The following is a 25952-nucleotide window of genomic DNA, read 5'->3' on the forward strand; positions in this document are numbered from 1 at the left end:
AAGTTTTGACAACCAACGGTCTCTAGAGAATTAAAAGACAGAAGGCTAACCTAACTTCAATTTTGAAGCTCGATGTTTTCAAGTTCACTTAATCACGGCCTTAATGCTCAAATCCAAGTTTCAGATGCTATTTTGCGACAATGCGCATGTATATAGAGTCTTATGATTTAGTTTAAATTTTTGTTCAATATTTTTAATGTAGCACTATGTTTTTAGAAGTTGTAGCGGAGGCAGCAGAGTACAAATATTATCTTTTAGTATGCTCAGTCATTCCTGAGTTACGCCCTTTTGACAGCCCGTATACAAATAATATATTTTGACTTAGTTCAACACGTCCCTCAACCTTTTTTGAAAGACCAACCTGGATGCCCTTTATCTTTTTGGAAAGTAAAAGTCAAACAAACAACCCTCTCAGTAACATATACTATATGTAAATAGTAAACTAATAGCCAAACTTACAATCATTGTTCTGAGAGCTGTGGAGGGGGATGGATGAAATCCCCAAAAGCGTAATTACCGGATATTTCATACGTTACAGGAACTTTGTTAATTTCCATTTGAACGAAACCTGTGTCTATCTTCTTGGACCATTGGTTCAAAACCATCACCCCTAGGAGCCCCCCCCCCAGCAAAGTAAAAAATCAACACACATCTGTGATTTTGTTCCTGGCACAAAATATAAAATCCTACATTTTTGGAGGTAGCGACCTGAAACAATTAGTGGTTCTCTAATATGCTGAAACTGATGGTTTGATTTTCATTGAGGTGTTATTTACTTTTTTTTGGAAGGGAGGCCTCCTCTTTAGAAAATCACGCAAATTTTCTCATGTTTGCAGTTTTTGAAGATGAGTCTGCGAACCAAGATTATAATATTGGAACTTAAAGTGATGGCAGCGGTCAAGTACAGTTTTGAGGCATGGGCACTTCAAAAACAGAAGAAGGGTTGCTAGATGTTTTCCAGAGAAATTGCCTACAAATTTTTATGGGTGCCCGACTGACTGACTGAATCTCAAATAGTAAGCTGTATGAAAAATGTGGTTCAATCCAGCTTTCTAAGGCTATAATAAGACAAAGGATGAAATGGCTAGGAGACGTTTTACGGATGCAGGATGACAGATTGCCCAGGGATTGTTCGCCTAACGTCAAGGGTAAAACGAAAAACGGGTCGTCCTCAAATAGGGCACGAACTTCCTGGGAGAGTGTAAACAAAGAGACTTTGGATAGATTGGGACGGAGGAGGACAGTTGGTACAGTTGGTACATGATGTGAGATAATTGGGTAAATTTGCAGTTTTTAATATAATTTAACTAGGACAAAAATGAATCCCATGACTGTCTAGGTAATGACAGAAAAATCCATGGCAAAAAAAAAACTTGACTAAATTATTTTACGGTAAATTTCCTGAACGTCCGGCTTCTCGTTCAATTGTTAATTTCGATATATGGACTATCGATGCAAAACATTTTTGTGCCGAAGCCCCTTTGTTCAAAACACAATTTTCGACAACCTATCATCTTTATGACGTAAAGCGTGAGCTTTTGTCTTCTATGGCATAAACTGTTCGACCATTAATTCTGTCTGATGGCTAGAAAGCACAATTTTTGGCACCCTATCATCTTCATGGCGTAAAGCGTGATATTTTGTTCGTGGCTTTTTATTCGACCGAGGGCAAAAAACACAATATCAGCCAACCTATCATCTTTATGAATGCCCTAACAAGGATTAGGATGGGTATAAAAGATTGGAGCTGTTCCGGCGTCGTGAGATGGTTTGGGGTCTCTGATCCGTCATGAATTCACTTCTCCATCCCTATCCCCGACAGGAAATTCTGCTTGCGTGGCCACATAATGGCATCAGGGTGGAACTTTCACGAGTTTTTCTAACCGAAGCTGCGACCGTTAACAGCGCTGGACGTGACTATGAGGAATGGCACCCCTGGAGGAAATTATAGCCTAGTAAACGTGACAGCAGTAGCACTGGATTCGGACGAATGGATAATTATTCTGGGTTTGGTTTGTTTTGGCGAGCTTAAAAGCCTATTCCTAGCTAAGTTACCTATTATGAATTGGCAATTCATGAATTGGGCCTCCCCGAAGTAGCATAATCTTTGCAGGCATGAATACATAATCAGTCGGAGGTAATAGGCTTGAGATTCCTGTGCAGGATTTCGACTCTTGTTGATAAAGTGTGGAAAACCATATTGAGACCAAGATGGGAACAGGATTGTACAAAGCTTCCATTCAACTGGATCCCATGAGCCTTTGAAGGATGTCTTTATAAAAAATAATCATAAATCCGTTGGAAGTAATTGCACACTCAACATTTTCACTGTTAAACGAAAATCTGATCTCACAGGAACTAGGACACGTTCAATGTTGTCGTCCTAAGTCGAAGTTGAAGGCCCACCTAAACGTTGTTCATATTCAACATTTTCTCCACCTTCCAAAAATATTTTATCCCAGCGGAAAACTTGAGCTTGGGAGGAAGAATGATTCCCATATGACTGTTTTAACTTTATTAACGTTACCGTTGGTGATTCTCCAGGCACAACGTTACTCCAAATTCCAATGTTCCGTTTTGCGCGACGCACCACGAAACACAACTTCGCTAATCGCAGTCTCAAAATTCACATAGTTAACAGGCGGAGTAAAAACTCGAACTAAACCATGGAAAGGTTGTGTTTCGCTTGCTCTCTGTAGGATAACAGCGCAAGGTTGCCAGATCGCTTGCAATGTCGCCAATCTCATTACTTCTCTGCCACATTTCGTATTTCTCCTCATATCTTTTTTAATTTATTTGAGGTGTTTTTACTTAATATTTTACAATTTTCTGTTAGCATAATTTTAAACTAGAAACACGCACTATTTAAAAGTCATTTACAGTATGAGCCATCCAATCTATCAACATACGTCTAGATGTCTTATAAGGTACCCTTTCATCTTCTAAAAATATCTCAGTCTTGTAATATCATTTATCTTCTTCGTCAGAAATTTTTTGGGGAAGTTCTTATGCCTTTATAGAGTGTCGATACATGTTTTCCCGCTCAGGGGCTTTCGTTTAATTGCTATTGAACTTTGTTTTACTAGTGAACTCTTCTTTGTTAGTCAAGGAAAGGATATAGTCTTACTAAAACTCTTGTTACCGAAAGTTGTGCCCAAGCCATAGTCTAGTCAAAATTGTGGATAAAAACAGACTACTCCAGACCACAATGCCAATAATTATATCCTGTGCGTAGTTTGGTAAGTTGGGCTACGTTCAACTTTCAAGCACGACTGTGTGATTGACCAATCAGAGTGGAGATCAAAGGTAGATTTTTCACAATCAGAAAAGGGGGAAACTTTATGTATGGTTAATCTACCAAAAGATATAAACACACAGTTTTTGAAGAATATACTTAAGAATAAATTAGGGTTAATATAGAATTTTCAAGCCAATTCATGCCTTTTCAGTTTTCCGCCTCTTGAACAAAAGTGTGACATTAGAATCAAGGGAAAACCCAGATCATCCACAATTTTTTTTTTTATCGGTTAGTCAACTATCGTTTGGCTTGGGCATTATAATTTTATTAGAAACATCTTTTACACATAGTGTGACAAATTTAAAAGAATCGAGATCGAACTCTGGTTATTTCTGAGTTATGATCAATATAGTACATTCTGTATTTTATTCTCCTTTTTTCTAGTTAACCATTATTTTTTTTAGAAACATACAAAAAAGAAGAAAGAAAGTGTCGTATCTCTTGTCGAGAAGAAGCAAAGAGGAAAAATGGAACATGAAAGAGGTGACCGTAAATACGATAGAAATAGCGTAAGACCCTCTAGTAGGCGAAGTCATGAAAGACAACAAGACATACAAAGCAGCATTAGTATAAAAAAGAGCCTTTAAGTCTTGAACGTACAAAATGGGATAGTGGAAATGAAGCTCAAGAATACGAAAGAAAGAATGATAAGAAAAAAGCGGCAAAAGAAAAGGAAAAACCTAATTTTGCTCTTTCTGGTAAACTTGCAGAAGAGACGAATACCTTTCGTGGTGTAGTCATTAGATATAGTGAGCCCCCCGAAGCCCGTATTCCAAAAAAACGCTGGAGATTTTATGTGTTTAAAGATAATGAAAATATGCCAACTCTTTATATGCATAGACAAATTGCTTATTTAATTGGCCGGGACAGAAAAGTATGTGACCTCGCAGTAGACCATCCCTCCTGTTCAAAACAGCATGCCGCCTTACATTACCGTCTCGTCCCTTATGAAAAGGCTGATGGGCGACGGGCAAGAGCCGTAAGGCCATATATTATTGATTTGGGCTCTTCCAATGAAACTTTCGTGAATAATAAGCCAATTGAACCTCAAAGATATGTTGAATTACGAGAAAAAGATGTGCTTAAATTTGGCCTTAGTTCTAGAGAATATGTTCTGCTTCATGATGAAAGCAAAGATGACATTCTTGATGATGATTACCAAGAAGACTGAGTCTTTTTAAATCAGATTTAAAAATAATTTAGTTTATATCTTGATTCTGTATATATACATTTTTATTTCTATTTTTGAAAATTGAATTACATTGTTAAGTTCTTGTTAATTTTTGTTTACTGCTTTTCAGAAACTTCGGCTTCTGATACTAAGAGGTCATTTCACTCAAGTCTTGGAATGTTTAAAATATGCTTTAGTCTGAAATCACTGTATCTTTGCCTCAGTTGATTAAATTCAAAAAAAAAAAATTTCAACTGAGAGGAAGCAGCAACAGTAAAACGCAAAACAAGCGAAATCGAGGAGGGGAGCTATATTTTCTTCATATTCATATTAGAAGAACTTCTGTTGGTTTCGAAATTTAATGTTGCTCCTAACCTTCAGCTGAAAATAAATTATTTTTTATTTAATTTTTGATTATTTTTCAAACAATGCAGAAAATGTGGCACACCCTCCACAGTAACTCCACTACTCCTACTCCCTACTCCTTACTCCACAGTAAGGAGTAGCATTGAAACTTAAAACGCACAGAGATTATTACGCATATGAGGGGTTCTAAAAATACTTTAGCATAAAGAGCGAGGTATTTAGGAGGAGATGAATACCTCGCTTTTTATGCTAAAGTATTTTTAGTAATTTCAACTATTTACTCTTCGGCCTTTCTGATTCAGGGGTCATTCTTAAAGAATTGAGACAAAACTTACGATTTAGTGTAAAGAGTGAGGCATTAACGACGGTATAAACCCCCTTATATATATAATAAAAATGTAAGAATATAAAAGTTTGTTACTTAAGTTAATTCTTAAGTTTCGTATATTTTTTACTAATAGAAACGTTCGTTAAAAATTAAAAGTTATTGAGCCTTTTTATGTAACCGAAAAATTGGAGGGTAACTAGGCCTCCTTCCCCACCCCTTATTTCTCAAAATCGTCTGATCAAAACTAAGAAAAAGCCATTTAGCCAAAAAGAAATTAATATACAAATTTCATTTTAATAATTTATGTGTGGAGGGCCAAAATCAAACATGCATTAATTCAAAAACGTTCAGAAATTAAATATAAGAAAACTAGTTTTTTTAACTGTAAGTAAGGAGCGACATTAAAACATAAAACGAACAGAAATTACTCCGTATATGAAATGGGTTGTCCCCTCCTCAACGCCTCGCCTTTTACACTAAAGCTTTTAATTGTTTTAAAAAGTAAAATTGTGGCAAAGAGTCAAACTTTAGCGTAAAGAGTGAGGTGTTGAGGAGGGGACAACCCATTTCATATACGGAGTAATTTCTGTTCGTTTTAAGTTTAATGTCACTTGTTATTTAATTTCTAAATGACTCTTTCTGCCTATATTAGGTGTCGTTCTTTTGGTTAATTTTGAATTTTTTCGGGCAAAATGATTATTTTAAGTTTTAGTTTCACTCTTTATTTTCTATCAGACAAACCGAAACATATGAATAACTTGTAAAAGTGAAAACCACCGCTAGTGCCGACAAAGAAAGTGTCAATAGCATTTAGCGTTTGACAATACTTGATAATTTTTCAAGTTTTCTATTTCATGTTAGGACCTGAGATCAGACACTTAGTACTATCTTTATTTTACGAATTACAGCAATTACTCTAATTTTTAGAAAAAAATGCCAAGTATTGCAAATCGCAAGATGGCATCGACCTTTTTTTTTGTCTACAGTAGCACCAATTTTTACTCATATAAACTACCCATAGTCTTTGAGACAAACTTTATCATCAACTGTTTTAAGACAGAAAATTATATCAGATTTGAAACAATTTTTCTTGTAGAACTGAGGAGACCTTGACTTACTTGACTTAACGCTCCTGCCGAAATGCTTCTAGCGTCGAGAGTGATGTTACGTGGCGCCTCCATTTAGACCGGTCTCTTGCAAAGATGTGGAAGTCCTCCTGAATATTTGCCATGGTTAAGAAGGCACCTGTCGTGTCCTTTCATCTGGTTGGGGGACGACCTCTTGGGCGTTTCCCGCCGTACATTAGGAGATCAAAGTCAAAAATCGTTCGTACGGGAGTGTCGGGGGGCTTGCAAGGAGATATCCATACCAGCGTAGTGTTTGTTGGGTGACTTGGACTAAGAAGAGCATTTGAGCAGTTAACGCCAGGAGGTTCTCGTTGGTAACAAAATCGTGCCAGCGTAGTCCTTCAATGCGATGAAGATATTTTGTTTTGGCTATTTTTACGATGCTAAGCAGTGACTGAGTGGCTGGCCACGTTTCGGCTCCGTAAAGAATCACGGATGCCACCGAAGCATTGTATATGGGCATTTTGGTCCTATGGCTGATAGAAGGTTTCCTCCAAAGGGCACTTAGTCATCTTACTACTGCTAAAGCTTTGGCAATTCGGTGCATTAGATCTTTGAGGATTGATTCGTCATTTGAGAGGATAGAGCCAAGGTATATAAATTCCTCAACAATTTCAGCTGGTTTGTCACCGACCATTAGGACTTAGGACTGATGAGACCATTTTTACTAATTTTAATTTCATGTCATATACACATATTCTCTTTCGAAGAAAAAAAAAACACTTTCTTTGAAAATTTTAGAAATTACTTGGTCCTGATCGTGACAACAGCCACATGACTGATACATGCCACAGCTCACTGGCTGATATCCATGTCTGAGAAGTCAAACAATTCATCAAAACAATTAGTCTAGTAAGATTTCTATACAGTATTTTGATGAAAATCTTACTTTTTGATCATTCCCTTGGGGTTAAACAAAAAGTATGGTCGCATTGTGTGGCAATTGAGGTGGTCATAAGAAAGCATAAAAATAGTGAAATTGGCAAAATAAGGAATACATTTGCAACTGAGAAAAAGAAGCGAATTTGGGTTAAAATACCTTGATGCTGTTATCAGCTGTTTAGTCCCAGTGGTGTTATTGGTTGATTTCTCTATACAAGCCATAAAAAGGTGGATAAAATATTACGAAAAATCAGATGAGGCTGGTTTATATTTCTCTCCCATTACAAAGAAACCAAATGCAAGGTCAATTTTTTTCAATCCACAATGCAAGAGTGAAATTTAAACCCAAAGAAAGATAAAATAATGAACCTTAAGTTTTTACAAATTCATTACAAAGTATAAAATACTATGTCCACCATTGCTAGAACCAGCATGCCTGTTGTCAACAACTAAATTAATTGACAAATAATTAAGGTTAAAAACTTGGAGTTTTTTTCATCGCCTAACCACGTTTATTATGTCATTCCCAACAAAATTATGTTAAAAAATATATTTTTGTACTTCACAGAAAGCAGGATTTCTTTCTTTAAAGGATTCCAATGTGAAAAAAAAGTGTGTATTATAACCCCTAGCTGAATGCAGTGGCTTCAATTCAGTATAAAATGTATGAAATTATGCCAGTTTGTCATTCTGAATCAGGAAATACTTTGCTTTTCAAATGTGTTTGCCATTTCAAATTTTGATGATATGGGTAAATATGAAAAACGGGAGCAAGGCTCATTTTCTGTTCATTTTCTGTGGCTTAAAGGATCATCTGGAGCTAGGATCAAAAATATAAATCCAGTGTCCAGATACAGATGAATCTATCAAGATTTAACTAATTTTTAATTTTGACTCTTTGAGTAGCAATTTTTCCTTCCTAGAGTCTTTTTACTTTCAGTAAAATGCTAATTTTTCATGATTCCGTATCCTACGAACAGGCTTTTATAAGTACATAATTAAAATATTTACAAATACCCTAAATAGAAGCAAATTGTAATTAATACATCAAAAGTAGTTTGAGGCCTTAGCAATGAAGATTAGGAGAGGCACTATCTAGGATAATTAGCAATAATCTTGTACGTTATACATTTCAATTGTCGTTTATACGTTCATTAAAAAAAACAAAAACAGATGCATTAGGCTGTTGCATAATAAAAATAATAAATAGTAATAAAAATATAAAATAATTATAAAAATAAAACTTAATAATAAAACATAATAAAAATAATAAATGCCCTTGTTTTTATTTTAATGTTGTTTTTTAATGTACGTTTTCTATTTAAAATGCCGTTTTTACTTTCATTACAAAAACAATTAACCAATCAGATGCATTAGACTGTTGATGCTTCCTTTAATTATGCAGCAAGAACAGTCTGTCTCAGTTAAGACAGTTTAAAATAATTTCAGTAAAGACATTGTGCATACAACTAATATTCATTAGGCGGAATGGTTTTGAAATTTTTAAAACATAATTTTCAACCCGGTCTTTTAAATGGCATTCTAGCTGATCTTCAGGAAACCTCATTAAAGGGAGAGTTTAAAACCCTCATAATTAATGCTTATGCATAAAATGATACAAAAGCTACTACTGCCACTAAAGCTAGGGCTACTACTATTAATTCTAATGCTACTAATACTATTGCTGCTGTTAAAACTAACAGTATCAAGGCAAAAAAATTTGGAAAATATTTGGAACTAAGTCGAAACACACTCTGCCAACACAGGCTGTTTGAAAGAATTCCTTGTTAATCCTCTTCTGATTTCTAAGTCTTAGAAATACGCCTCGTGAAATTTTGGCAAAACAACATTTACCTGAATCTGGAGCATAGAGGAGAAATTCTGGAAGCTCCATTCAATTACACCAACAGCAATTTATCTGAAATTTAAGTTAACAATTTCTTTTTCTCTGGCTTAAGTTCTGAAAATGCAATTCCTGTTATTAGATTAGAATTTTAAGCCATATCAATGAGTTATTTTTTTTATAATTTAGGAAATGAATATGCAGTGAGTGGGCGTTTCAGTAATATTTTTGGAACGGCTTACCGTAAAGGATGAAAATTATGGGGCATCATAGGTGGGATGTTCAACTGAACAAAAGGCAATATGTACCTACTAATACTCATTTAATGAGGGAACCTCATTAAAGGGAAAGTTTATAACTCTTACAATTAATGCTTGTACCTTAAATGATGTTTATTCCTAAATTTCTATACCAAGAGGAATTTCTCAAGCTGATTTTGGGTACAATTATCCACCATTCTTTGCATGACATGAACACAAACTTTCATCTTTGGGTGATTTTTTTCTATTTTTATTTTTCTTTTTTTTTTCTTTTTTTTTCGGTTTTAGTTCTAAACATGGCCTCAAAACCTCAAAATATTAGCTTGTGAATGTTTATTTTTAGGAGATCACGTAATAGAGGATTTTTGAGAAGAATAAACTCTATGTATAAGTAGGCTTCATTTAATATTATATTTCAAAAAGGCTCTGCTTCTAAAAGAGACGACTCAAACAAATTTACATCGAATTCAATATAAAAACAGGATTTTTAAGGTTTTAGTTATCTTTTTCTTTTTAAAGGATTTCAATATGAAAAAAAGTGTGTATTATAACGCCTAACTAAATTCAGTGACTTCAGTTCAGTATAAAATGTATAAATTATGTCAGTTTGTTGTCCTGAACCCGGAAACATTTTGTTCTTCAGTCATGTTTGCCATACCACAGTTTGTCGGTATGGGTTAAAATATTAGCATGTGGAAGTTAATTTTTAGGAGATAACACGTAGAAGATGTCTATAGCAAAGAATAAAATCTATGTATAGGTAGGCTTCATTTAATACTACATTACTGAATGGCTCTGATTCTAAAGGAGAAGACTTGAACAAATTTACAATGAATTTAATATAAAAAATGTCTACAAAAAGTAGTTGGTAAACTGATTCTCGTTCTTGTGAAGTGAACATTAAGTGCTATTTTTATTTCATGTCTTTTTCAACGGAAAATTGCAATTCTGTTATTTTTGTTTGTACATCTGCGATAAATTTCCTGGTTTAAGCTCCAAGCAGTCTATACTGTTATATCCAGTGATTGTGTTTAAGTAGCGCCATCTATAACTCAAATCACGCGATACAAGCAGTCAATAGACCACGGGAGCGTATCTCTTGTTCCTGAAAAAAAAAAAAAAAACAGAAATAAAATAAAACTCTTGAAACTTAACAAACTGTAGGAAAAAGAAATACTTGTACTAAAGATTAAAATGGAAAAAAAAACAACTGAGGATTCAAAAAGAAATAAAATTATACAGGAACCGAAGGCCCAAGCTGCCGAGCACAGCAAGTGGGCTGAGTGGATTGATTGGAAGTCAGGCTCCAGCAAAGCAATATCTCTTTTTTCTCGGGGGGGGGGGAGGAATGTGGATTTTGCTACTCCCTACTGCACCATCAATACTGTAAATATTAAAATTTCCTTTAAAGAGATAGCTGAATATATTTCATGAGAAAATAATGTTACCCGTATATAGTTATTCCGTATACAATATTAATTAAAAGTGTTAGTTTTATTACTATATAGCCTACATCTTAAGCCTAGTAAAATGTCTTTGGTTTAGGTGAATCGAATATAATGCGTAACTTTCATGAAATATTCGTATATATTGAGCCAGTACAATTATCAACCGGTGAATGACAACAAACTTTAACTCGGCCCAATAGTAACTGCACTTCTAAAAATGAAATTTGGACACCAATAAATATATCAAAAGAATTACGAATATTCTTCTTATGGTAATTCCAAATATATAAGATTCATATTACCCTTCAAAAACAACAAACATGAGAAAATTTGCGTGATTTTCTAAAGGGGAGGCCTCCCTTCCAAAAAAAAGTAAATAACACCTCAATGAAAATCAAACCATCAGTTTCAGCATATTAGAGATCCACTAATTGTTTCAGGTCGCTACCTCCAAAAATGTAGGATCTTATATTTTGTGCCAGGAACAAAATCACAGATGCGTGTTTATTTTTTACTTTGCTGGGGGGGGGGGGGGGTTCCTAGGGGTGATGGTTTTGATCCAATGGTCCAAGAAGATAGACAGAGGGTTCGTTCAAATGGAAATTAACAAAGTTCCTGTAACGTATGAAATATCCGGTAATTACGCTTTTGGGGATTTCATCCACCCCCCTCCACAGCTCTCAGAACAATGATTGTAAGTTTGGCTATTAGTTTACTATTTACATATAGTATATGTTACTGAGAGGGTTGTTTGTTTGACTTTTACTTTCCAAAAAGATAAAGGGCATCCAGGTTGGTCTTTCAAAAAAGGTTGAGGGACGTGTTGAACTAAGTCAAAATATATTATTTGTATACGGGCTGTCAAAAGGGCGTAACTCAGGAATGACTGAGCATACTAAAAGATAATATTTGTACTCTGCTGCCTCCGCTACAACTTCTAAAAACATAGTGCTACATTAAAAATATTGAACGAAAATTTAAACTAAATCAAAAGACTCTATATACATGCGCATTGTCGCAAGATAGCATCTGAAACTTGGATTTGAGCATTAAGTAGGAATTTTCAGAAAATGAGACACTTCAATCAAACAGTTCGTGGTAACAAACTGTTACCACGACCCCCAGAGCCCATGCAACCAGCAAGACCCCCAGAGCCCATGGGAAATGGCTTTAAGATACGAAATTTGCCCATTGCCTGTGTATGGTATTTATTATTGAGATTTATTCACACATTTTCGAAGGGGATATTTTGTGCTCGGGGGTTAGTTTCCGCGGAAAGAGTATTCCATGGGGAGCAAAAAAAAATTTTATTTGCCTTACTTTCGCTTTGTCAACTCAATTTTACAAGTGCATATGTTGTGGGGGAATGATTCGGGAAAATTTTTAGCGGGAAATTTCCAGAGATTTCCAGAGTGACATAAAGAGAAAGGAGATTTCCAGAGTGACCTAAAAAACGATTAGAAATTTAAGGCTATTTAAAATCAAAGTTTGCTAAATACAATTTTTTAGGCTAAACCATCCGCAAGAAATTTTACATAAGTGGGGGATAAGGTTTGTCATGGAATAGGGTTATTATTTTATGTGGAATGAACTTCCCACGGAGGAGTGTTCTGTGAGGGTATGGAATTTTTCATGAAGGGTAAGCCACATTTACCTGCATTGTTTGAAAAACGATCAGAAATTTTAAAAAATCTAGCTTTTTTCAGCTGAAAGTAAGGAGTAACAATAAATTTCGAAACCAACAGAAAGTATTCCATATATGAAGAAACACCTCCCCTCCTCAATTTTTGTTCGTTTTGATTTTGACTGTTGCTGCTTCTTTTCACTTGAAAAAACTGTTTTTTATTTGATAAACTGAGCGTAATGAGCTGCATTAAAATTTAATATAACTGAAAAGCATTTCATATATTAGGAGGGCTACCCCCTCCCTTATTCCATTTTTTAGTACATTTAAAAACCTTCAGATACTAATGAAATTACTTTTGAGTTTCAAAGTAGTTCTTAAGGAATTGGAAGAAAAAGTCAATCTTTTGCGCAAAGAGGGGGCTGGATATTCTCCAATTACTTTTGACTATTAAAAGGGGGACTAGTCTTTAAAATTTCCGATTGAACGAGCCCCTTTCAAAGTTTCTACGACAGATCCTTCTTTATGAAGTTCCCTGGTCCTACAAAAAAAAAAAAAAAAAAAAAAAAAAAAAAAAAAAAAAAAAAAAAAAAAAAAACACATCGCTCATTACTTAGGCAGCACTATTGGGCTGCCTATGATTATCGACTTTGGATGCGTTTTTGTGACTCATGAGCAGCCAGGCAAAAATGGGTGAGAATGGTGGCCTCATTATTCCCTCTCTTTAAGGGATTAATATGGAAGATGAAGGCCAGGGGACCCAAAATTCCTCAACGACATACCCCAAAAAATAAAATTCTTTACGACATTCACGTAGGACTTTTTTGGTAAAAATTAATAAAAAAAAATTATCCAAAAAATATGTTGTTTTTTTAAAGTAAAGGGCTTCATAAAACCAAAATAAAGACAAATTATCTTCAAAGTAAAAAAAACTATGCAATCTAAAAGAAAAAAAAGATTTAAATATTTCTACCCACAAAAAGGCTATATTAATAAAAAACAAACAGAAATGGATTTTAAAAACTTTTTTCACAAAGCAAGCTTGTCAAAGAAGAGTAAAGAGCTCCATTAAGCTAAAATGAGTAAAAAAGAAATTGAATAATTTCTTAAGCATAAACTGCCACAAATAAATAAATAAATTAAACCCAATACTAACTAATATTACAAAAAATAACCGATTCAAAGTCAAAACGGGCAACAATTCACAGGAGTAGGCCTGACAACCCCCACGCCTTCTCAGACCAGAACATAATCAGACTTAAACAAAATACATTTTAAATATTTTCACGTTTTTACTTTAACAAATAAGGAAGTGTTAAGACTTTAATAAATAAATATCAGAATTTATTTGTATATAAAACTGACAATCCATGTTTAAATCGCAAATTATTATCTGGTCTTGAGAAGACATGGGGGCTGCTAGCCTTACTCCTTTTAAACACAAAACTAGACAATTTCTAGTCTCTGCTAGGTTCGAGTAGGCTGAAATGTAATACCGAGTCTCTTTAATAAACCAAATAACATTAATATTAAAATTATAATATTATAATTTAAAATAATTAGGAGAAGTTTTGCAACTTGAAGAAGGTCAATATGATCATTAAAAACTGAAGGTTCAGGGCTTATCAGCTTGGCTGAATAACTTATACCATATAATATAAAGGTTTTAGCGTAAAGTTTTCCAAATTTTATTTTTAGTATTAGAGGTGAAAAGGAATCACCGAGTACATAATGTGCTTTTGAGTCAGTATAATATGTATGTACATTTAATTTATGGTTATTCAGGCTAGGTTATTCAGGCCTTCCTCTCTTTAGATATCTGGTGATAGTTTTCTCTTTGGCTCTAAAGTCGATAGGATGGGATCCTGCTGTAGACCTTATTGTATCAGTTTTAGCAGATAAAAAAGACGCTGGAAATTAAATCCATAGAAGTTCTTTGAACAGATCATGACCTTTTTACAATTTTTTTTCAGTGCTGACAACCATACAGGTATTGCCTATAATATGGTGGATTCAATAGCAGCTTTATATAACTCTCTTATGACAAATGGATTAAGACCCAAAGTGGTTATGGTGGCACATAACAATTTGATTGAATATTGTCTGACGACTTTTACTTTACTTTCAACATGTTCATTCCAAAGTAATTTCCTCTCCAAAATTCAGCCCAAGTATCTTATTTTATCACTTATTGGTATATTGCGACTTAAAAACTGAAGATTAATTTGTTAAATTTCTCTTTCCTCCATAACGATGATAGCTTCACATTTTTTAACATCAGGTTTCAATTTATTTTTATCTGCCGATTTTCTAATAGCGTAAATACCTTTTTTATATTTAGGATCTAAGGAATTCGTATCTTTAGAAGACATTTTTACACAAATACCATCAGCATACGCTTGTATTGTGCACCCTGTAGGAAACTGAACGAGGCTAATCGTTCTCATTAATAGGCCTTAAAAAGAAGAGAGTATGCTTCCTTGTGGGCACGATTTTTGAAGAATACAAGTTACATTATTAGCTTTATCACTATAAGAAATTCAAAAGACCCGTTAGGCACTGGAGCCTTAAATTTTTTGGGGAAGTTCTTATGCCTTTATAGAGTGTCGATACATGTTTTCTCGTTCAGGGGCTTTCGTTTAATTGTTATTGAGCTTTGTTTTACTAGTGAACTCTTCTTTGTTAGTCAAGGAAAGGATGTAGTCTTACTAAAACTCTTATTACCGAAAGTTGTGCCCAAGCCATAGTCTAGTCAAAATTGTGGATAAAAACAGACTACTCCAGACCACAATGCCAATAATTATATCCTGTGCGTAGTTTGGTAAGTTGGGCTACGTTCAACTTTCAAGCACGACTGTGTGATTGACCAATCAGAGTGGAGATCAAAGGTAGATTTTTCACAATCAGAAAAGGGGGAAACTTTTTGTATGGTTAATCTACCAAAAGATATAAACACACAGTTTTTGAAGAATATACTTAAGAATAAATTAGGGTTAATATAGAATTTTCAAGCCAATTCATGCCTTTTCAGTTTTCCGCCTCTTGAACAAAAGTGTGACATTAGAATCAAGGGAAAACCCAGATCATCCACAATTTTTTTTTTTTTTTTTATCGGTTAGTTAACTATCGTTTGGCTTGGGCATTATAATTTTATTAGAGACATCTTTTACACATAGTGTGACAAATTTAAAAGAATCGAGTTCGAACTCAGGTTATTTCTGAGTTATGATCAATATAGTACATTCTGTATTTTATTCTCCTTTTTTCTAGTTAACCATTATTTTTTTTAGAAACATACAAAAAAGAAGAAAGAAAGTGTCGTATCTCTTGTCGAGAAGAAGCAAAGAGGAAAAATGGAACATGAAAGAGGTGACCGTAAATACGATAGAAATAGCGTAAGACCCTATAGTAGGCGAAGTCATGAAAGACAACAAGACATACCAAGCGGCATTAGTATAAAAAAAGAGCCTTTAAGTCCTGAACGTACAAAATGGGATAGTGGAAATGAAGCTCAAGAATACGAAAGAAAGAATGATAAGAAAAAAGCGGCAAAAGAAAAGGAAAAACCTAATTTTGCTCTTTCTGGTAAACTTGCAGAAGAGACGAATACCTTTCGTGGTGTAGTCATTAAATAACTCGTACAGCTTACAGGAGATGTGATTGTCAACTATAAAAGTAGTGCCACCACTAAGTCTTCCACGCGTAAATTGTTTTTTGGCTTTATGTATGTAAACCAATTTGCGCGGAAAGGCCTGGAACAGAGCAAAATTGTCATTGGTAAGTAGGTACTCTTATACACGAATTACATTATAATCGGACCAAATTCCATTAAGGTAGCCTATTTTTACAGCGTTGTGTCTGTATTTGTTTCGGTAAAAGACCTTTAAATTGTTCAATTTTACGCTTGACATGCGTGACACACTTTTTTCATGGCTTTTTTAACGGCTGGCAATACCATGCTTGGGTGATCGTGTGACTTCTGGGACCATGTTAGTCCCACCATTAATAGGCAGGAAATGTGGCACACCCTCCATGAAAAAATTTCCTACTCTCACCGTAAACTCCTCTGAGAAAAGTTCCATCCACACAAAATTTTCTTGAAAGTAAGGAATAAGATTAAACTTAAAACGAGCAGAATTATTATGACAATGAGGTGGGGAGTGATTTCGTCAAACCTAGGTCTTGATGCTATAGCAAGATTTTTGCCATAATCCTTTAAGAAGCGAATCCAGAAGCACAAACGCGAAAAAAAAACTTTGTCTTTGCCGACTAAATTTAAGATGTGCAGATGTTGCAGGAAAAAATTTCAGTGGTGTTGGGATTGTAGGTTTTCCTATGGGAGGGGGGAATTTCCCGCTTAGGAAATTTTCGATGGGGAAAATTTCTGTGGGAGATACTTTCCATTGGAGGTGAGGAGATTTCCAGAAAACAAATTTTACAGAGGGGGATATCTGAAATTACTTAAAAACCACTAGAAATTAATGTCTTTTTTCAATGAAAGTATACTAAAGAGAAATTGTTAGGTGGAATCGTCCGTAAGAAATTTTCATGGGAAATTTTCAGCGAGGATCGAATTGTCCAGGGAGAATTTTCCAGTGGAGAGAGGGGATTAATTTAAGTCGAACAAACTTTACTTTGATAGATTTTTTGCGTAGGGAAGACATTTTAGAAGTAGGAAAGCCAGATTTTTCGGCAGTATTTGAAGAGAAAAGATTGAATTTAAAATAACACTTTTCAACTAAAAGTGAGGAACAACATTAAAACTTACAACGAAAAAAAGTTATTTTGTATATGAGGGTGGTTAACCCCCTTTCAAAACTTTGCTCTTTACGCTAAAGTTTGACTTTGTGTCCCAATTATTAAAGAATTACATTTGAAACACAATGGCCGTTTTGATGGAGTATAAAACTTCTTAAAAATTATCAAAACACTTTAGCTCGAAGAACGAGGCATTGAACAAGAGGCAAACCCCCTCATATATGATGTAATTACTGTTTGTTTTAAGTTTTAATTTGGTTCCTTACTTTCAGATGAAAAAATATTTTTTTATTTGATTGCTAAGAATTCTATCTCCGACCAGAGGGCGTGGTTTCTTTGTCCTCTTTTTCGACCTTTTTTAATTCTATCAAGGTCTTTTCGTCGTCATCGCTCATTCTACGTCCATAAACTTTACTAGCGTGCTACACAATCATTTTGTTGTTTTTTTTTTGGGCCAGACTTACAATTAAAATTTATACCCGCATAGGAAAGCCCTACAAAAATTCACAAAAATTGATTTTGATATTTTACAGACATTTATGAATGTTTAAATTTACTAGATTTCATTTGACAAATAGAGGAGGGGTTTAAAGTAAGTATAATGACAACAACTTTTATATCTGGAAAAAACTGTTCTGGTATGTAAACAGAATTTTTAGATTGTAGAAAAATACAATTTATTTTTGTTATTTTAGTTTGAAAAAGAACAGAAGAATATAAAAAAAAAACTATCACTTAGATTTACAAAATTAAACTTTCAATGAAAAAAATGCAAGAAAAACTTCATATTCCTACATTTCCATGAGTCAATGCTTCTGATTCTGCCTCTTACAAAAATGGGGCGGGGAGGGGGCCTCGGTGCCCTTCAACTTTTTTGGCTGCTTAAAAAGCCCACTAGAACGTTTGATTTTATTGACGAGCGTTTTTATTACTAATAAATGCACGTGACTTACAAAATAGCTTACATAATAAACTTCTATATTCATATATTTTATTACGTATATGAGGGGGTTCATCCCCTTGTTAAAACCTCATTCTTTACACTATTGTTTGAATTTTGTACCATTTCTTTATGAATGGCCCGTTAAACACAAAGGCTGTTTATTTAGAATAAATAGCTCTTCTGAAATTACTAAAAATACTTTAGCGTAAAGACCAAGGTATTGAGGAGGCAATCATATACTAAATAATTTCTATTAGTTTTAAGTTTTAATGCTGCTACTTACTTTAAGTTAAAAAAATTGTATTTTTATTTAATTTCTCGTTGTTTTTTTTAAATAAAACTGAAAAAAAAATTCATGGAAATTCTCTTTTTCCAAAATTAATTCCTCTATGGAAAGATACTCTCAAATAACCAACAATCCCCGCCTCCTGCCACTAGAAAAATCCCCCCCGAAAACGTCAGTATACTTCTCAATAACTATTACTATCTGTAAACAATGGAGGGAATTCATGACTAGCAGCCCTTTCCTTGGAGACTATGGAGGATTAAGTCGTGCTCAAGGATATAGTTACTAGCCTTTTCGACTATGCTGAACGAAATAGCAATCTCAAAATGTTGATCGGTGACTTTGGGGGAAACGAGCGTGGGAGCAAGCCTAGTTTCCCTCAATTTTTTTAGTCACTTAAAAAGGGCACTGGAACTTTTAATCTCCGCTAAAGTGAGCCCTCTAGTGAAATTCTAAGACCACTGGGTCGGTATGATCACCCCTGGGGGAAAAAGAACAAATAAACAAATAAGCACGCACCAGTGATTTTCTTCTGGCAAAAAACACAAAATTCCACATTTTTGTAGATATGAGCTTGAAACCTCTACAGTAGTACGATACGCCAAATCTGATACGCCAAGTCTGATACGCCAAATCTGATAGTGCAATTTTCAATAAGATTCTATGACTTTTAGAGGATTTTTTCCCCTTTTTTGAAAAATAAGGCCAATTTTCGCAGGATCGTAACTTTTGATGGGTAAGACTAAACTTGACGGAACTATATATATATATATATATATATATATATATATATATATATATATATATATATATATATATATATATATATATATATATATATATATATATCTATATATATAAAAATAAGTTGTCTGTCTGTCTGTCTGTGGATCAGGTGACGTCATGTTTCTGTGTCGGCTGACGTCATGAAGTTAGTTGTCGTCATTTTTGCTATGACGGTGACATCATTAACGGTATTTGAACGCAAAACCGCGCAGTTAGATGAAAATCCACCTGGACAGCGAGAGTCAAACATATCAAAACTGAAAATGATAGCGATGATGATTGGGTTTGGGATTTTGACTTGGATAAGGTCATCAATGCCTACCAGATTTAAGTTTAAAAAACAAAGGTTCGTCGATATGTACTTCATAGTGACGCTGAAAAATAAAGAAGAAAAAGAAAACTGAAAAAAGAAAAAAGGTAAAAAACTAAAAAAAAACTAAAAAGAAAAAACACTCAAAGAGAAATTACAGACCGGGACACAAATGACGACCGAGACAGAGGGAACATAAGTGACGACCGGGAACCTCAAAGAGAAATTACAGACTGGGACACCCGGACACAAATCACGACCGGGACACAGGGAATATAAATGACGACCGGGACACAACTACAACGGGGACGCCGGGGGCACAGGCGGGATATATAAATGACGACCGGGACACAGGGATTGTTCGAATAGAAATTACAGACCGGGACACCGGTACACAAATGATGACCGGGACACCGGGACACAGGGAATATAAATGACGACCGGGACACTCAAAGAGAAATTACAAACTGGGACACCGGGACACAAATGACGACCGGGACACAGGGAATATAAATGACGACCGGGACACAGGGACACATCATTAGAATAATGAGGTATAGATCTGAATACGGATTGTTTTTCCCATGGACAATTATATGTTGCATGTTCAAGAGTCAGTAAACCTGACAATCTCTTTATATGCACAGACAATGGGACAGCGAAGAATGTTGTATATTCGCATGTTTTACGTAGTTAAAAACATATATTTATATCTATCTCTATTCACAGGTGGGACACAGGGACACAACTACAATGGCGCGTAACTAATATGGCGCGTAACGACTTACGCGCGCGGGGGGGCTTGGGGGGTGCGAAGCGCCCCACCAACTAGGTGTTGGGGTGGCGCGAAGCGCCACCCCAACAGCTAGTATATATATATAAATATATATATACATATATATATATATATATTAAATCAGCATAAAATCAAAATTCTTTTGTTGTATATATTGGTATAAAAAATTCTGCTTTTGAGTGTTTTAGTTACTATTGAGCCTGGTCATCCTTAATACAGTTTGCTACCTACCAACTGTTAAAAAAAGGGAAATTGAAAATAGATTAAAAAAGTATAAATGAAAAAGAAAGTCATTACCTTCTTGGTACATATGTTTTACATTTTTGACAAGATTTGTGTTTTTGACCAATTCTGCCATTATATATATATATATATATATATATATATATATATATATATATATATATATATATATATATATATATATATATAAATATATATATATATATATATATATATATATATATATATATATATATATATATATATATATATATATAAATATATATATATATATATATAATATATATATATATATATATATATAAATATATATATATATATATATATAAATATATATATATATATATATATATATATATATATATATATATATATATATATATATATATATATAAATATATATATATATATATATATATATATATATATATATATATATATATATATATATATATATATATATATATATATATATATATATATATATATATATACAGAATAGTTTCATATACCAAAAAATTTCTTTTCGTTTTAAGTTTTATGTCATTCCTTACTTTCAATTAAAAAAACTTTTTTTTGTTCAATTTCTGAACGTTTTTGAATTAATGCAGGTTTTGATTTTGATTCACTGTACATGAATAATTAAAGTAAAACAGTTCAAAATAGGGATGAAACCTTTTATTTGACAGTGAACCGATATAAAATTATTTAACTGGATATTTCGAACACATATACAGTGTTCATCATCAACAGTAAAATTCAATAATTAAAACAACAATTTGCATAATAATTTTAATGTTTTTAGCTAAATGGCTTTTTCAAAATATTAATCGGACGATTTTGATAAAAAAAAAAAAAGGGTTGGGGAGGGGCCTAGTTGCCCTCAAATCTTTTTGTTACTCGAAAAGGCCGCTAGAACTTTTAATTTTATTTACAAACGTTTTATTAGTAATAATTAAATGCAAAATACAAATTAATTTACGTAACTTTTATTTTCATAAAGTTCTATTACGCAAATTCGGGGGTTTGTCCTTTCGTCAATATCTGGCTTTAAGTCCAAATTTTGTTCCAATTCATTAAGAATGACCACTGAATCACAAAGGCCGTTTAATTAGAATAAATGCCTCTTTTGAAATTACTAAAAAAACTTTAGCGTAAAGAGCGGGGTATTGAGGAGGAGGCGAACCCCCTCATATACCTAATAATTTCTGTTATATTTAGTTTTTAATGTTGCTCCTTTTTGTATGCTTTTTTATAGTTTACTGGCTTTCTCAAAGTTGAAACCTGAGGCTTTTGAGAAAAAAGGGCGGAGAGGGGGCCTAGTTGGCCTCCAATTTTTTGGCTACTTAGGAAAACCACTAGAACTTCTATTATTCATGGACGTTTCTTATTACTAATAAATACACGTAATCTACAAATTAACTTATGTAACAGACGTCTATATACGTAAATTTGATTTCCTACATGAGGGGGTTCATCCCCTAGTCAAGACCTTGTTCTTTACACTATAGTTTGAATTTTGTCCCAATTCTCTTAAGAATGGCCCCTGAATCAAAAAGGCCGTTTAATTAGAATAAATAGCTCTTTTGTAATTACTAAAAAATACTTTAGCGTAAAGAGCAAAGTATTGAGCAGGGGATTAACCCCCTCATATGCGTCATAATTTCTGTTAGTTTTAGGTTTGATCCTTCCTTGAAGTTAAAAAATTGCTTTTTCATTAAATTTCTCGTCGATTTTTTTTTTTTAAATAGCGCGAAGAAAAATAGCGCAGAAAATTCTCTTTTCCCTTGATAAAGCACCAAAAATATTTCTTTCATTTGTGAACATTCATACACAAAACATCCTCAAACAATCAAACATCCTCAAACGCCTCAAACAATCCTCGCCTTATCCTCGCTTTAAATAAATCCTGAATTTGACCTTGATTTTCAAGTCATAAGGCGAAACACGGTGTCCTTAAAAACTATTTACAAAATTCTCTTTAATGAAAAATTTAAATGTCGCTTTAATGAAGCTTTTAGTCTGCTTGCAATCGCTTTAAAGAGAAATATATTCACTTGCCTTCAGGCGATAGAACTTAAGATACCGTTGTAAAAGATAACTTTAATCAGAATACTAATTGCCTTAGAGTTATGACAACTTACTAATTCAATTTAGTAAAAAAGCCATTATTGTTACACTGACAAAACTAATATTCGCCTTTTTTTTAACACTGCAATTATATGGCAGAAATATTTTCCATTAAAATCTTTATTTTATTTATTAATAAAAAATTTATGAAAAAAGAATTTCCATTTTCTCTTGCTTAACAAAAACTATCATCCACATTAATTTATTCTCTGTATCCACATAAATACTATTTTGATCTTGGTTCTTTATAAAATAAGTGTTTGGTTCATTTGGTGGCCAAAGGCTAATAATCAGATATAAAGCAACTTGTATAGAAAATAACAGAGTGAAGTGACATTGAATTTATAAACAAAATTGAACCAAAGGTAACAAGGTAGATTTTTTTTTCTCTATTGTTAAAGGAGCATAAAAGTTGCCTCCCTGTCTCCTTTGTTGTCAGATTTATGTATATCGTTTCTTGTTTAACAAAGCCAAGTCATCAGAAATTTGATTAAACCTCAATTAAGACTTAGTAATCTAGTTTAGACTTTTACACTGCCCCTGAATATGCGCTCATATTTAATTTACAACCCGTTTTTTTGCGTAATGGTCATTTAGGAATGGTCTTATTAAATAAAATTAAAATAGGAAGACAAACTTGCTAGATTCTGCCGAGGACAGAGTATCAAGAGACAGGAATTTGCCTATCTTTTACCATTTTAGTAAAACCTTACAAAACTATACGAGTTATGACAACTTTTATGATTTTTGTAATTTAAATTTTAGCTATATCTTCTTCTTGAAGTTGAACGCGCCTTATCGATTATACAAGCTGTACTTTGCTTTGCTGTATTCGCATTAAAACCCTTGTCCTGGTTATTTTTATTATTTCCCGATGAAGCTATGATTTTTTTTTCTTTTCTTCTATACCTGTGAACTAAGAGAGTGATGTATTGCAAATATTTTCCTGGGAAGGTCATATCCAGGAGGAGGAGTTTACCAGGTTTGAACCTTCTATCCGTGGTATTAATTTTTTTTCTCTCTTAAAACCTTTGCAAAAAAATTTCTTTTCCCCTTAGGCTTGTGAATTGAGTGAGTGATTTATTATCCGAAAGCTTAATGAGAACATGCATGGGGATCTCGGGAAAGTTTTTCTTTGACATCCTGGTTTGGTTCTCCTTCGGATTGAAGCCCATAGTAGCGGCTAGCTTTTTTCAAAACTCAAAGACATCCAAAGTCAGGGCACTATCGTTTTAGCTACTACCGCACGATTCGAACAGCTTTTAGGATTTTTGTAAATTACATTTCAGTTGTATCTTCTTCTTGAAGCTGAAGGCGCCTTATCAATTATACAGTCGGGATTTTGGTTTGCTTTATTCGAATTAAAACCCCTGTCTTTGTTATTTTTCCATGAAGCTATGATTTTGTTTTGTTTTTTCTTCTACACCAATGAATTGAGTAAGTGATGCAATGCAAGAATTTACCAGGGAACATCCATGAGCAAGGTCATATCCAGAGGGAAGAGTTTACCGGGTTTGAACCTCCTATCCGTGGTATTAACATTTTTTTCCTCTTGAAACCTTTGCAATTTTTTTTCCTCTTATGCTTGTGAATTAAGTGAGTGATTTATTGGCTAAAAGTTTAATGAGAACATCCATAGGGCTCTCAGGAAAGTTGACCTTTGGTATCCTGGTTTGGTACTCCTTCGGATTAAAGCCCACAGTAGCAGCTAGCTAGTTTCAAAACCCAAGAATATCAAAAGTAAGGGCGGTAGATTTTTAGTTCTGGTACATTAAAAAGCCAATAAATAAAATATATAAAAAAAAAGTATCTCACGGTATACATCTAAGGCTAGGCAGCCACCAATACTTTCTATGTTTGTTTCCAAGAATATTTTCGTCCGCAATTGTCACAGGCCCATTCACTGAAAAAAAAAATCAAAATTTCAGCTGATTCTTTAACTGTTAGCATAACCCCACCTCCCAAGGAATGAAAAAAAAAACGACATTAAACATATATCTAGAATACAGTCTCCAAAAACAACTCCTACGATTCTGTTTTTGAACTTGATTGTGTGACATAAAAACGTGTCAAGTCTCAAAAATTAAGTAGCAGCCACAGTACGAACTAATTTTTATATAACTAGATATATTACAAATTTGTTTTCAAACCGAAAAATTGAAAGGACACCACTAGATACTTACAGGGCTTTTGCAGTGTATACAAAAAGCCAATGCATACGAAAGACTTATTTGCGGAGACAATTATTACGAAAGACTATTTATGGGGAGGGGACAAATATCAATTTTCTAAAAATCACCCATATTAACAAATATATACATTGCGTTAAAAAAATGGCTAAATAATATAAATAAAGAATTGTGGGAGTGTGATTAGGTCTTTGGTCTCCTCCCACGTAGGCACTATCAGTAGATCAAAGAAAACTGAAATATTTAGAGATCATGTTCAGACAATGATCGCTGCATTGTTTGCAATTTCTAAACCTCACATAAAATAAAATTGAACCTTGGTACCATTCTAGAATAATATTTATATAATTTTTAAAATAACAATTTAAAACTCGATACTAATTGGACAAGCCGATACTAAAGCTGTTGACGTCTATGCTTTTTCCCAAATGACTTTGACCCAAAAAACTCAGTTCAGGTCAGTTCAAAAATCAGCTAAGGTGAAAGCTGTGCTGAAAGGTGGTAAAAGGTCAACACTCATTTTACAGCAGAGTGGGGAAGCCATGGAATGACCTTCCACCTAAAACATTTCTAACAGATGACATAAACAGATTCAAAACAAAACTAGCACAAACAAATTTTCAAAGTAAATCATTTTTTAAATAATTTATAGTATTATTTGTCAGTGTTTGTTGTAGTCGTTATTTTTATTGATTTGTATGTGTGTATTATGTTGTCAGTTTTGTCAAAACTTCTATTTATTATGTTTATTGCGACAAGCTTGAAAGCTTACCGTATTTGGTATTAATAAATAAATAAATAAAAAAGGCGTAAAAGCATAAAAGTTTAAAAGCGTAGGACTGATGAAGAATAACACAGCAAAAAAAAAGAGGTCAACACTCATTTTACAGCAGGGTGGGGAAGCCATGGAATGACCTTCCACCTAAAACATTTCTAACAGTTGACATAAACAGATTCGAAACAAAACTAGCAGAAACAAATTTTCAAAGTAAATCATTTTTTTAAATAGTTTATAGTATTATTTGTCAGTGTTTGTTGTAGTCGTTGTTTTCATTGATTTGTATGTGTGTATTATGTTGTCAGTTTTGTCATAACTTCTATTTATTATGTTTATTCCGACAAGCTTGAAAGCTTACCGTATTTGGTATTAATAAATAAATAAAT

General features: G+C 33.6%; 2 protein-coding genes and 1 long non-coding RNA gene across 9 annotated transcripts in view; 2 read left to right on the forward strand and 1 right to left on the reverse strand.

Moving 5' to 3' along the window:
- Positions 1-1919: 1919 nt before the first annotated feature.
- On the forward strand, positions 1920-4578 carry LOC136030706 (smad nuclear-interacting protein 1-like). Its single transcript, XM_065709777.1, has 3 exons — positions 1920-2012; positions 3703-3807; positions 3867-4578. Exons 1-3 carry the CDS (start codon positions 1920-1922, stop codon positions 4467-4469), a joined length of 801 nt encoding a protein of 266 aa, XP_065565849.1. The 3' UTR covers positions 4470-4578.
- Positions 4579-10095: 5517 nt separating this feature from the next.
- LOC136030506 (uncharacterized) overlaps positions 10096-25952 on the reverse strand; it is a 182056-nt gene continuing 166199 nt past the window's right edge. For 2 of the 7 annotated variants that reach the window (XR_010618314.1, XM_065709526.1), the window contains exon 4: positions 10096-10380. The gene's annotated coding sequence lies outside the window, so the exon portion shown is untranslated. Of the gene's footprint in view, positions 10381-15914; positions 16100-24414; positions 24946-25952 lie in introns of those variants that run through there. The other 5 variants (XR_010618307.1, XR_010618309.1, XR_010618312.1 and 2 more) reach the window with 5 other exon arrangements.
- On the forward strand, positions 19191-20070 carry LOC136030508 (uncharacterized). The gene is made up of 2 exons (XR_010618319.1): positions 19191-19820; positions 19855-20070. It is a non-coding gene; the product is annotated as an uncharacterized LOC136030508 (long non-coding RNA).

This window comes from Artemia franciscana, chromosome 8 (assembly GCF_032884065.1).
Source record: "Artemia franciscana chromosome 8, ASM3288406v1, whole genome shotgun sequence".
In the NCBI taxonomy this organism is placed as follows: domain Eukaryota; kingdom Metazoa; phylum Arthropoda; class Branchiopoda; order Anostraca; family Artemiidae; genus Artemia; species Artemia franciscana.